A 13,273-nucleotide genomic window follows, 5' to 3' on the forward strand; every position below is an offset into this window, starting at 1 on the left:
CGAAAGCGAAGTGACAGCAACGTGAGCCCCGGAATTTCAGTTGGAGATAGTAGGCCTATGTATTTTGTAACGCCAGTGCCATAATTTCAGTTTTATGCTACGCTCTGTGTGCAGGCACCACTTTATGAGTCTCTACAGTGTTTGTCCATGACTCCATATATATTTTGTAGTATCTTTTTATTTAACTAGGCAAGTCAGTTGAGAACAAATTCTTATTTACAATAACGGGCTAACCCGGACGACGCTGGGCCATTTGTGCACCGCCCTTTGGGACTCCCAATCTCGACTGGTTGTGATACAGCCTGGAATCGAACCAGGGTCTGTAGTGACGCCTCTAGCACTGAGATGCAGTGCATTAGACCGCTGCACCACTCGGGAGCCCTTTTGTCAGAAAATATCGATTCATCCCATTGAAGTTGAGAAAAAACTATTGTCAATTTAATCGTTTCAAAGCAAGTTTGTAGTGGTATTGGCAACGCCTGTATGTACATTTTCTCAAAGACATGGACAAGACCTATTTCTTTGTTGCTATCCATGTTTGGACACTGACAGACTGTTGTAGTGCAGCAGGACAGTTTAGGTATAACCAGACCTTTTGAAATGTGCAGTACAGATGGTGAGACTGTCTGGAGGTGAAGAATGAGGGATATAACTTGACAGTGCCTTTTTTAAATGGAGGAGTGGTGCATATTAACCTGGTCCAGGATCCTGTGCCAATTTATCAGGATGCTATGGCAGATGTCAGTAGTGTAGAGAAAATATGTTGGTTGGATGGGCCTGCAAAAAAATTGGGTGGGGAAATACATTTTTTGGGTGAGGCTAAATTCCTGCAGTTCTACACATTTCGCTATGGGGCAAAGATACAATTTAGCTGTTTTTAAAGCTGATTTTCTGCAATTTTGCCATGAGGCTGAGAATTTTTTTAAAGCTAAACTGTAGGTGTGTTGACTGTCATAAAGGCACTGGATTATGAGCTGTCTTGTTTGCTAAATGAACAAATCATGTAGGTAGTGGCATGGTGCATATAGCCATAGAAACACAGTGACATATACCTCAATGCGGTCATATTTGTGGCTTATTGGGGGTGTGGCTTTCAGTTAATTTTGGCCAACAATCCTATTAGAGTGAACGCCATTCCAGTTCATCTGAATGTCATTCCAGTGCACTGCTCTGAATTCTGAGGTTGTTTGCATTTTTAGGTAAAAAGACTAATGTTTAGAACAAGTAGAGAGAGCATATCTGCTCAATCTGATTGGTTGGGCCCAGGACCACCTGTGCCTATGCTGCTGGACAGAAGACCCATCTGCTCCTCGGTAGAAGTACCCTGGCACCCCCATGGGCCCTACAGGATCAAGGGAGTGTGCTCCTCACCTATACCCTCCATTTACGTATGATTGCCATTGTTATTATACATTCATGACTGCATAAATGAGAGGGAACAGCTCTACCACTGACAAGCATAAAGGGATAGTCTTGTTTCATAATTTCATGGCTGTGGTTCCCAGTTGGCACAATGTAGCCTAGTTTGAGCATGTGCCATTTTTTAAAATACATTTTGCTGGACTAATTTCCTCTAAACCACTTTATCCTTGCATCCAACAAGATCAACCTACACATTCTATTGTGCCTGAAGCTGCTGCTTCTTCATCTCATAGAGAGGTTTTAACATTCAAATGTGGAATGTCTCCTTGCTATAAGCTATGCTTAATGAAGTGTTTCAATCTGCTATAATTAGCCACATGTCATTTTTCAGATTATAATTAGTCACACTTGACACTAATTGGATGTTGCTCATGTGGACCAGTTTGACAATTTTGTATCAGGAGTATTCTCATTTGAGATTAGGCAAATTTAATTAGGGAGTCTTGTTGGCTTTGTTATAGAGAAGGATGTGGTGGGTGTACCTTAAGTGTTGCTCCTCCCACACTGTGTGTGTTAATTCCTGTATGCATGAGAGGGAGATATAGGGTGAGAAGAAGAGATGAGAAGAGGGAGAAGGGCCTCTACAAGCTACTGATAAAATGGAGCATAAATATTGAATATAAATATTGAGCCTGTGTGTGCACAGTGTGTTATCTTTAAAGATGACTCGGTGAACTGGCTATCTTAGCTATAGGGTCAACGTGTTCGATAGGAAGTCTTGTATGACACTATGCCATTACTCTGCGGTTGGCTTTGAGTGAGTCATGCTGTATGTGTATTGGTACTGCAGTGAGGTGTAGGCCTATCGTCTGGTTTTCCTCTAGCCCTCATCCTGGCTCTGTTGTGCTGATGGTTGTAATCAAGGGCCTGTTGTCAGGATGCAGTCTCTCTCTAGACCCTCCCCTCTTTCTATGCTGCAGCTCTGGTTTCCTGTAAAGCTGTTATGAACCTACAAAACCCAAGACATTTGCCTCAACAGATCTCAAAAGGCAGAAGTTGGTGGAGGAAATGCTTAATCTGAAAAATATGTATTGTATTGCCCTTTTTCAGCCTGTTGGAAAATGTATGGCTATAAGAGTATCAAGGTCTAGACAACAACATTGTCACTCCAACACTGTAACTCCAGCCCTCATAGGCCCTAAACTATACTGAACAAAAATATAAATGCAACAATTTCAATGATTTTACTGAGTTATAGTTCATAAAAGGAAATGAGTAAATTGGAATAAATTCATTAGAGAGCCTTAGGACCAGGCCTGATGACTCCTTGCTGTCCCCAGTCCACCTGGTTGTGCTGCTGCTCCAGTTTCAACTGTTCTGCCTGCTGCTATGGAACACTGACCTGTTCACTGGACGTGCTACCTTGTCCCAGACCTGCTGTTTTCAACTCTCTAGACAGCAGGAGCGGTAGAGATACTCTGAATGATTGGCTATGAAAAGCCAACTGACATTTACTCCTAAGGTGCTGACCAGTTGCACCCTCTACAACCGCTGTGATTATTATTATTTGACCCTGCTGGTCATCTATGAACATTTGAACATCTAGGCCATGTTTTGTTATAGTCTCCACCCGGCACAGCCAGAAGAGGACTGGCCACCCCTCATAGCCTGGTTCCGCTCTAAGTTTCTTCCTAGGTTCCGGCCTTTCTAGGGAGTTTTTCCTGGCCACAGTGGTTCTACACCTGCTTTGCTTTCTGTTTGGGGTTTTAGGCTGGGTTTCTGTACAGCACTTTGTGACATCAGCTGATGTAAGAAGGGCTTTATAAATACATTTGATTGATTGATTAATCAATCCCTAATCTATGGATTTCACATGACTGGGCAGGGGCACAGCCATAGGTGGGCATAGGCCCTCCCACTGTGGATCCAGGCCCAGCCAATCAGAATGGGTTTTGCCGTATATTTTTTTGTGCTGTGATTTGATGCTTCACAAAAAGCCCTTAACCTTTCTATTCTCATAGCTTCTACAGATTGTAAATTAAAGATAAACATTTTTGCTAAAATAATGATTATATTATTGATCAATTTGAGTATGACTTTTCAAATCACCCAGTATTGCTATCTGCAGTGTTAGTTCTATGTAAATGTTGCAATTCTTCAGCCATTCCTGGACCTGTGACCAAAAATGAGCTACGTATGGACAGTACCAAATTGAATGATCAAATGACTCTGCCTCCTCGCAGCAAAATCTGCAGAGCTGGGAAGATTGTATATTGTCTATAACATTCTATTGGTTGCAATAATTTTGTATAATAATTAAAATTTTAAGAAATGAAGTTTTGAATCCTGCTTTGTTTTGCTTGTCAATTCATAAACCATGTGCCATGGAATCGGTACATCGCATATCTCTTCCCAACTATTTTGCAATGTTCTGGTCCTTAAATTAAATTTGTATATATTTTTATTTATCACAATTTTCTTTAACAATTTTTGGTCTTTAATGCAGGGCCGACAGACAAGTTCTTTACTTTTTCCCCCTTCCACTTGCCTCTTCCATTTTTGTGGTAATGCTGCAATTAATTGGTGATCATTTTGGGTAGAGCAGACATTTCCATATGTCTGTGTTAGCTGCACGTGTGACATAACTCCACCAGTCCTGTTTATGATATAATTTACAAAAATGCTACCTTTTTAAATGTTTTTTTAAATACTTATTTTAAAAAAATCAATTAGTATATTTGAGTTTAACCACAATATTTGCTGTATTATTTGTTCTGTCTTTTGAGGTGGATTAAACTGAAATTGCAACCAACTTTCTAAGGCTTGTTTAAAAAATAACTAAATCATTTCCAAAATATTGTTTTCAGAAAACCGAAAGTGAGCAGTTGTAATCTGAATATAGGGAAAAGGGCCATTCTTGAACATGGGGTGATACATTCTTACTAATTTACAAGAGAACTATTTCTGATTTTAAGTATAACTTTTGTATGACTGATGCCTTTAGTGAGTAATTTAAGAATTTCTGCCTTCAATTCATACTCGTTATATAAGTAGGCCTTTTTAGTTTTGTCTGGCTTGCCATTCCAAATAAAATTGAATATTTTTTGTTCATATAATTTAAAACGTGTGTCACTAGGGGTAGGCAAAACCATAAGCAAATAGGTAAACTGTGATATGACTAAAGATCAGGGGGATTTTTCCACAAATAGACAGGTATTTTTCTTTCCATGGTAGCAAGATCTAATCTATTTTTGCTCACTTTATATAAAAAAATGTATTGGAGTGAGAACATTTCTTTCTTTCGGGATATGTATACCGAGTATGTTCACATCCCCGTCGGACCACTTTATTGGTAAACTACACGGTAATGTAAAAGTATCATTTTTCAGTGGTCCAATGCGTAATATAGTACACTTATCATAATTTGGTTTTAATCCAGAGAGGTTAGCAAAAGTATGTAGATCCTTTATGAGGTTGTGGAGGGATGCTAATTGTGGTTTTAAAAGAAAACATGAATCATCAGTGTACAATGACACCATTGTTTTTAAGCCACGGATTTCTAATCCCTTAATATTATAGTTGGATCTAATTTTAACAGCTAACATTTCGATGGCAATAATAAATAGAAATGTCGATAGTGGACAACCTTGTTTTACTCCTCTTGACAGTCTGAAACTTTCTGAGATGTAGCCATTATTTACAATTTTATACCTAGGGTTATCAATCATAACCCAAAATCGAAATATTCTAGGCATTTTATATATAATCTCCAGTTGTACTTTATCAAAACCCTTTTCAAAATCAGCTATGAAAACCAGGCCTGGTTTCCCCGATACTTCATATTATTCTATTGTACAGTACTTGTCTTATATTATCTCCAATGTATTATCCATGTAAAAAATGGTCTGATTAGGATGGATAATATCTGACAATACCTTATTAATTCTATGTGCCAAGCATTTAGCTAGAATTTTTGCATCATAACACTGATGTGTAAGAGGCCTCCAATTGTTTAAATGGACTGGATCTTTGAATATACACTTGGATTCTGGTTCAGTAATAATTAAATCAGACCTTCTTGTTGCGTTTTATATAGGAGTGGTTAAAACATGCTAATAATGGTCCTCTGAGTATATCAAAAAACAGTTTGGTATATTTCCACTGGTATGCCATCCAGCCCTGGAGTTTTCCCACACTTAAAGGCTTTAATTGCATCAAAACATTCCTCCGCTGTAATTTGGCCTTCAGAGTCTATCTGTACAGATGTTAATTTTACATTATTAATAGGAGAGAAATCCATACAATTAGCTTCGGATAGTGGAGATGGAGGAGACTGAAACAGAAACATATTCTTAAAGTACTTTACTTCCTCTTTCAAAATATAATTCTGTGAATCTTGTGTGACTCCATCATTTGTAACAAGTTTCAATACATTTATTTGGTAGCATTTCTATGTTGAAGACCGAAAATAATTTGCATTTTTTCCCCCCCATATTCCATGGGACTAACACATGTTTACATGTTGTTTTATATTTTTGCTCAGTATAAAACTCTAGGGGTTCCTCAAATGTAGTGTAAAAAGAAATGGAATTCATGTTCTGAATTAGGCTTCTGCAGATCACTTGGCTTGCCTGGCCTCATGGAAACTGAGTTCTCAATCTCTATTATGCAAAATGTGTGTTCATCTAATGCTCAAACTAAGGGCTGGGCACAGACATGCGACGCCCAAACTGTTGACAGGAGCACACTGATAGAGTAGGCCCCAGCAGCCACAAGATTTTTCTTGTTGTTGTTTCCCCCTCACTCACAACTGTAAGGTGATGTGTGCTTTTGAGCTTTCCCTTACTGTAGCTAAGTCACAACATTGTCTGTGTCTGGTTAGCTCTGCTATGTATTTTTACTGTTGGAACAACCTTCCAACCACTTCAATGTCACACAAAGGTGCTAAATAACGGACAGTGGGGGGAAAAAAACGTATGTGAGTATGAGCGGCGCCTCTCTAACCTCTTGTGCTCTCAGACGCTGAGGCTCGTCACTCATGATGAGTGTTGGAGATGTCTCTCACCTAGGCTGCTGCATCTGCTGCTCAGGGCCAGTGCACTAGTAGGATGAAAGACATGCAGCAGCCTTTGAGACAGACAGTTGACACCTCATAACAGAGGGAGCTTTTAACATGACTTTCGCGGCTTGTTTGTTTTCTATCCATCTGGATGTTTTTGGTCAGAAGCTGAAGCTCGACTGAAGTGATCTAGGTACAGCATTCAGATTCACATGACATGATGGTAGTTTAAGGCCTAAATGTTCTTTCAGTAGGTTAGTAGCCTAATGACTGTATTGTTCAACAGTTACATGTGTTGTAGCTGTTTATGGCATACAATCCTGAAACATGATTGAGGTGCTATGACATATTAGTCATTTCTGGTCCCAGGAACGTGGTGCTTTAGTTTGGGCAGGCATACTAGTCATCATTATTATCAGTAGTCTAGTCTTGAGGTTTATTTAAAATTTAATAAACTCTGTCGCTCACTGCTCAATCACCTTTTCAGATGGATTATTTTATATTAAACCCTCAAGCAAGCGCTTACCAGTTGGCCATTCTGCATGTGCATAAACCCCAGTTTGTGATTTGTTCCTGTAAAAATTCCTGTGCTGCTCAGAGGCTAGTTTTAGAACCTTTAGAAATGTCATTGCTCTATGAAATTTCCACAAGGCAAAGAATAACATTGGCATTATTATCTAGCCTACTATTCACTGTCTTTGTTGGTTTATAACACGAGGAAGGAAAACAATGCAGCCTGCTAGTTACCGTGCTATCCTTTCTGATGGTTTGTCTTTAACCTCTCTCTCTGTGCTTCATGCTCTCTGTCTCTCGTGCTCTCCCCTTCTTTCTCTCCCTTCTTTCTCTCTCTTTTCCCTCTTATTGCCTTGTGTACCTGGAACTGTTTACTCTTCACAACCACACTGACATGCAGCCTCATTCCAAGAATCCTCAAACACTGTGGCTTTGTCTTACCGCAGTGCCTTCCTCTATGTGAGGGAAAACATTCCAAGCATGTCTGTTTATCTGTTGGAAGTTGTCTAATCAGAGAGTTAGGGAGAAAGAGAGGATAGATTTGTAGGACAAGGAGGAGAGAGAGAAAGCGGATTTGGTCTTCTTTGCCCGGCCCAAGCGTGCCAATGCCTCCTCTTCTCACAGACCTCCGTATCTCTAATTGAGGCTGGGAGAGCTACGATTAGAGCGCCTCATTAAGTGTGTCTTTTTAAAATGGCTGCTTGTGCGTATTGTAATCGAGAACATGTGGTGAAAATGTAATATGGGTAGGCTATACCAGTGGCGGGCCCAGCTAGGCATATGTTGCTGCCTTTTGTGTAAGATTCAGCATTTATCCTCATCTTTGATGTAGTCAAATTAAAACCTGTCTGTGTGCTAGCGGCTCTGCTGAGATTAATTAAGCAGACTAATTACCATATGAGCTGTGTGGCAGGGACTGAAGGTTTGAATGTGAAATATCCTCCTTTCACAGCAAATATTAACATTGATACCCTAAGGGGCTGCCAAACTATCACCGGCATTGGAAAAAATCTCCACAAACTATAAGATCATTGAGATAATGTTAGCAGTAGTAGTGTCTGTAAATCTTTATATGTTAGACATGAGACTCTTTGAACACATTCTATATTGTGATACCCTCGCCGAGCACATCTTCCACATTAATTCATCACCCTAAATAGAAACCAAGGCTCACTACTGTGTAGAATCAGTCATGTGATTCAGTCATGTCCCAGCGACCCAGAGGTCATGATCAAATCAACTGTATTTATAAAGCCCATTTTACATCCACACAAAGTGCTTATACAGAAACTCAGCTTAAACCCCCAAACAACAAGCAATACAGGTGTTGAAGCACAGTGGCTAGGGAAAAACTCCCTACAAAGGCAGGAGCCTAGGAAGAAACCTAGAGAGGAAGCAGGCTTTGAGGGGTGGCCAGTCCTCTTCTGGCTGTGACGGGTGGAGATTATAAGAGTATATGGCTGTTAAGGCCAGATTTTCTTCCAGATGATGAAAGGAAAGGCCAGGGATCATCAACTAGATTCAGCGGCAGGACAATTATTATTATTTTTTTCTATTGAGTGGATGGTCAGGGGGTCGGAACGTAATTATAAATCATTTGTAGACTGCGAATTGACCGCAAGAAGCCCAAACAGATATAATATTTATCTAAAACATAATCATTTCAAAACTCACTTGGAGCTGATTTTCTGGTGTTTAACAGTCTTGACATGAATGAATGAAAGTGCAAAAAATATATATATATCAGAACTTGATGGGCCAATTTGGGCTTCGGGCCACCAGTTGGGGAACCCTGGGCTAGGCTATATGAAAGTCACGCCAGTCTCCGCAAAGAGCAATGTAAAGCATCACACAGACAACATTCATCTTAGTCACGTTGTTTGTCCATGGTAGAGCCACTCCAATCAGCGGTTGAAGATCCTGGGAATAGTGTTTGTTTGATTATTTGATTGACCCTGGTGATTAACATGATTTAAAAGCTGACTGTAATCATCATTGCATTTCTGCTGGTCGCTAGGGAACGGCCCATGACCCGCCATCCCTGATTGTATGCCGACAGAGGATGAAGAGGTGAAAATATGCTTCCAGAATGTAGCCAATACCAACCCTATAATGTTTTACATGGTGTATAATCTGTCAGATCAGGAAAACCTTTATTTATTTATTTTATTGAACCTTTATTTAACTAGGCAAGTCATTTAAGAACAAATTCTTATTTACAATGACGGCCTATACAAACTCATCTTATAGTTTTGTTTGGGGCTGGGTTTAGGTCTACAAGATCTACATGGCTTAATGTACAGTATATGACAGTCAAATGGAAACTTCTCTTCCCCTGAAGAACATACGGTCTGTAGGGATATTTCTAGTGGTCCATGGTGGTCAGTGAGTCATGGCTGAAATGAATTGTCTGGTTAGCCACTAATCTGGTATTTTGGCCTATTTCAGTGTCTATAACAGCCACATAACCAAATGCATGTCTCTGCCAACCACATGTGGTGTTGACCATTTTCTGAATTGTCTCCCTGCTGCAGGTTGGGTGACCAGTTCTACAAAGAGGCCATTGAGCAGTGCCGCAGCTACAATGCCCGCCTGTGTGCCGAACGCAGCGTGCGCCTGCCCTTCCTGGACTCCCAGACCGGTGTGGCACAGAACAACTGCTACATCTGGATGGAGCGCCACCATCGCAGCCCTGGTGGGTAGAGAAGCACTATTCTGTTGGTTGGGAGTTATGATGGCTGGCTCTGTGGTTTACTAAAGGGCAATTCCACGCCAACAGTGTTGCTGAGACTCAGATTTTTCACTTTGAAATGTATGTCAAATAAAAACAATGATTGCGGTTTATGCTGTCATTCTCTTACCAAACTTTGCATCTCCACTGTTATTCAAGTAAATGCGTTTTTGTTAAATGTTCAGTTGAAATTGTTCAAAGTAGTCATTTTGCATACTACAGTTGTATGGTTTGTTTAACTTTGCATTCATTGGTTTTTGTTTGACATTTTTTAAAGGGAAAAATCGGAGTCTCGGCATCACTCTTTTAGCATGGAATTGCCTTAAAACAATCATTCAGTTGACGTTTAGTGGGTAATGTCATCTGTCTAAATATGTCCCTCTGGCCACTACAGCTACACACATGTCTAATATAATGATATCCAATAGTGTTCATGTTCCCTCCAGGGAGAACTATTCATATAAAGTATGCAGACCCCTTTACTTTTTCCACATTGTTACGTTACAGCCTTATTCTGAAATTGATTAAATTGTTTTTTTTCGTTCATCAATCTACACACAATAACCCATAATGACAAAGCAAAAACAGGTTTGTAGAAATATTTTCAAATGTATAAAAAAATCAAAACTGAAATATCACTTTTACATAAGTATTCAGACCCTTTACTAGGTTGAAGCACCTACTAGGTTGAAGCGATTACAGCCTCAAGTCTTCTTGGGTATGACGCTACAAGCGTGGCACACCTGTATTTAGGGAGTTTCTCCCATTCTTCTCTGCATATTCTCTCAAGCTCTGTCAGATTTGATGGTGAGCGTTGCTGCTCAACTGTTTTCAGGTCTCTCCAGATATGTTTGATTGGGTTCAAATCCGGGCTCTGGCTGGGCTACTCAAGGACATTCAGAGAATTGTCCCGAAGCCACTCCTGCATTCTCTAGGCTGTGTGCTTATGGTCGTTGTCCTGTTGGAAGGTGAACCTCCGCCCCAGTCTGAGGTCCTGAGCGCTCTGGAGAAGGTTTTCATCAAGGATCTCTCTCTGTACGATGCTCTGTTCATCTTTCCATTGATCCTGACTAGTCTCCCAGTCCCTGCCGCTCAAAAACGTCCCCATAGCATAATGCTGCCACCACCATGCTTCACTGTAGGGATTGTGCCAGGTTTCCTCCAGACGTGACTCTTGGCATTCAGGCCAATGATCATGATCTGAGAGTCCTTTAGGTGCCTTTTGGCAAACTCCAAGCTGGCTGTCATGTGCCTTTTACTGAGGAGTGTCTTCCGTCTAGCCTCTCTACCATAAACGCCTGATTGGTGGAGTGCTGAAGAGATGGTTCTCCCATCTACCCCAGAGGAAGTCTGGGGCTCTGTCAGTGTGACCATCATGTTATTGGTCACCTCTCTGAGCAAGGCCCTTCTCCCCTGATTGCTCAGTTTGGCTGGGCGGTCAGCCAGCTCTTGGAAGAATATTGGTGGTTCCAAACTTCTTCCATTGAAGAATGATGGAGGCCACTGTGTTCTTGGGGACCTTCAATGCTGCAGATATTTTTTGGTAGCCTTCCCCAGATCTGTTCCTCAACACAATCCTGTCTCGGAGTTCTAAAGACAATTCCTTAGACCTCATGTCTTGGTTTTTGCTCTGACATGCACTGTCAACTGTTAGACCTTATATAGACAAAAGTTTGGACACACCGACTCATTCAAGGATTTTTCTTCAAGGGTTTTTCTTCATTTTTTTTTACAATTTTCGACATCGTAGAATAATAGTGAAGACAACAAAACTATGAAATAACACATATGGAATCATGTTGTAACCAAAAAAGTGTAAAACAAATCAAAATATATTTTAGGATTTAGATTCTTCCAAGAATCCACTTTTGCCTTGATGACAGCTTTGCACACTTGGCATTCTCTCAACCTGCTTCACCTGGAATGCTTTTCCAACAGTCTTGAAACAGTTCCCACATATGCTGAGCATTTGTTGGCTGCTTTTCCTTCACTCTGCGTTCTAACTCATCCCAAACCATCTCAAATGGGTTGAGATCGGGTGATTGTGGAGGCCAGGTCATCTGATGCAGCACAACATCAGTCTTCTTGGTCAAATATCCTTTACACAGCCTGGAGGTGTGCTGGGTCGTTTTCTTGTTGAAAAACAGTCTCACTAAGCTCAAACCAGATGGGAGAGTGTATCGCTGCAGAATGCTGTGGTAGCCATGTTGGTTAAGTGTGCCTTGAAATCTAAATAAATCACAGACAGTGTCACCAGCAAAGCACCATCACACCACCTCCTCCATGCTTCACGGTGGGAACCACACATGCAGAGATCATCCGTTCACCTACTCTGCATCTCAAAAACACACGGCGGTTGGAACCAAAACTCTCGAGTTGGACTCATCACACCAAAGGACAGATTTCCACTCGTCTAATGTCCATTGCTCTTGTTTCTCGGCCCAAGCAAGTCTCTTCTTATTATTGGTGTCCATTTAGTAGTAGTTTGCTCGTCGCAATTTGACCATGAAGGCCTGGTTTCCCGCAGTCTCTTCTGAACAATTGATGTTGAGATGTGTCTGTTACTTGAACTCTGTGAAGCATTTATTTGGGCTGCAATTTCTGGGGCTGGTGACTCTCTACCAGTGAACTTATCCTCTCCAGCAGAGTAACTCTGGGTATTCCGTTCCTGTGGCGGTCCTCATGAGAGTCAGTTTCATCATAGTGCTTAATAGTTTTTGCGACTGCATTTGAAGAGACTTTGAAAGTTCTTGAAATGTTCCGGATTGACTGACCATGTCTTAAAGTAATGGTGGACTGTCGTTTCTCTTTGCTTATTTGAGCTGTTCTTGCCATAATATGGACTTGGTCTTTTACCAGATAGGGCTATCTTCTGTATACCACCCCTACCTTGTCACAACACAACTGATCAAACGCATTAAGAAGGAAATCAATTCTACTAATTGATTTTTAACAAGACACAACTGTTAATTGAAATGCATTCCAGTAGATTACCTCAAGAAGCTGGTTGAGAGAATGACAAGAGTGTGCAAAGCTGTCAGGGCAAAGGGTGGCTACTTTGCAGAATCTCAAATATAATATATATTTGATTTGTTTAACGCTTTTTGTTTTCGGTTGCTACATGATTCCATGTGTTATTTCATAGCGGTTATGTCTAAACTATTATTCCTCAATGTAGAAAATAATAGAATAAAGGAAAACCCTTGAATGAGTGGGTGTATTACTAGGTGTGTCCAACTTTTCACTAGTACTGTTTATACAAAAGTATGTGGACAACCCTTCAAAATGAGTGGATTCGGCTATTTCAGCCACAACCGTTGCTGACAGGTATATAAAATTGAGCACACAGCCATGCAATCTCCATAGACAAACACTGGCAATAGAGTGACCTTACTGAAGAGCTCAGTTACTTTCAACGTGGGACCGTCATAGGATGCCACCTTTCCAAGAAGTCAGTTTGTCAAATTTCTGCTCTGCTAGAGCTGCCCCGGTCAACTGTAAGTGTTGTTATTGTAAAGTGGAAAACGTCTAGCAGCAACAACAGCACAGCTACGAAGTGGTAGGCCACACAAGCTCACAGAACGGGTCCGCCGACTGTTAAAGCGCGT

At 40.8% G+C, this 13,273-nt stretch overlaps 1 protein-coding gene across 1 annotated transcript in view; it reads left to right on the plus strand.

Annotated features, from left to right (window-relative positions):
- The window catches only part of LOC135508232 (zinc finger protein DPF3-like), a 38,591-nt gene that overhangs the window by 637 nt on the left and 24,681 nt on the right, over positions 1 to 13,273 (plus strand). Inside the window, exon 2 of the mRNA XM_064928279.1 lies at positions 9,469 to 9,629. Within this exon, the coding sequence (XP_064784351.1) occupies positions 9,469 to 9,629 (161 nt within the window). The remainder of the gene's footprint in view (positions 1 to 9,468; positions 9,630 to 13,273) is intronic.

The sequence above is a fragment of the Oncorhynchus masou genome, chromosome 21 (assembly GCF_036934945.1).
Source record: "Oncorhynchus masou masou isolate Uvic2021 chromosome 21, UVic_Omas_1.1, whole genome shotgun sequence".
In the NCBI taxonomy this organism is placed as follows: Eukaryota; Metazoa; Chordata; class Actinopteri; order Salmoniformes; family Salmonidae; genus Oncorhynchus; species Oncorhynchus masou.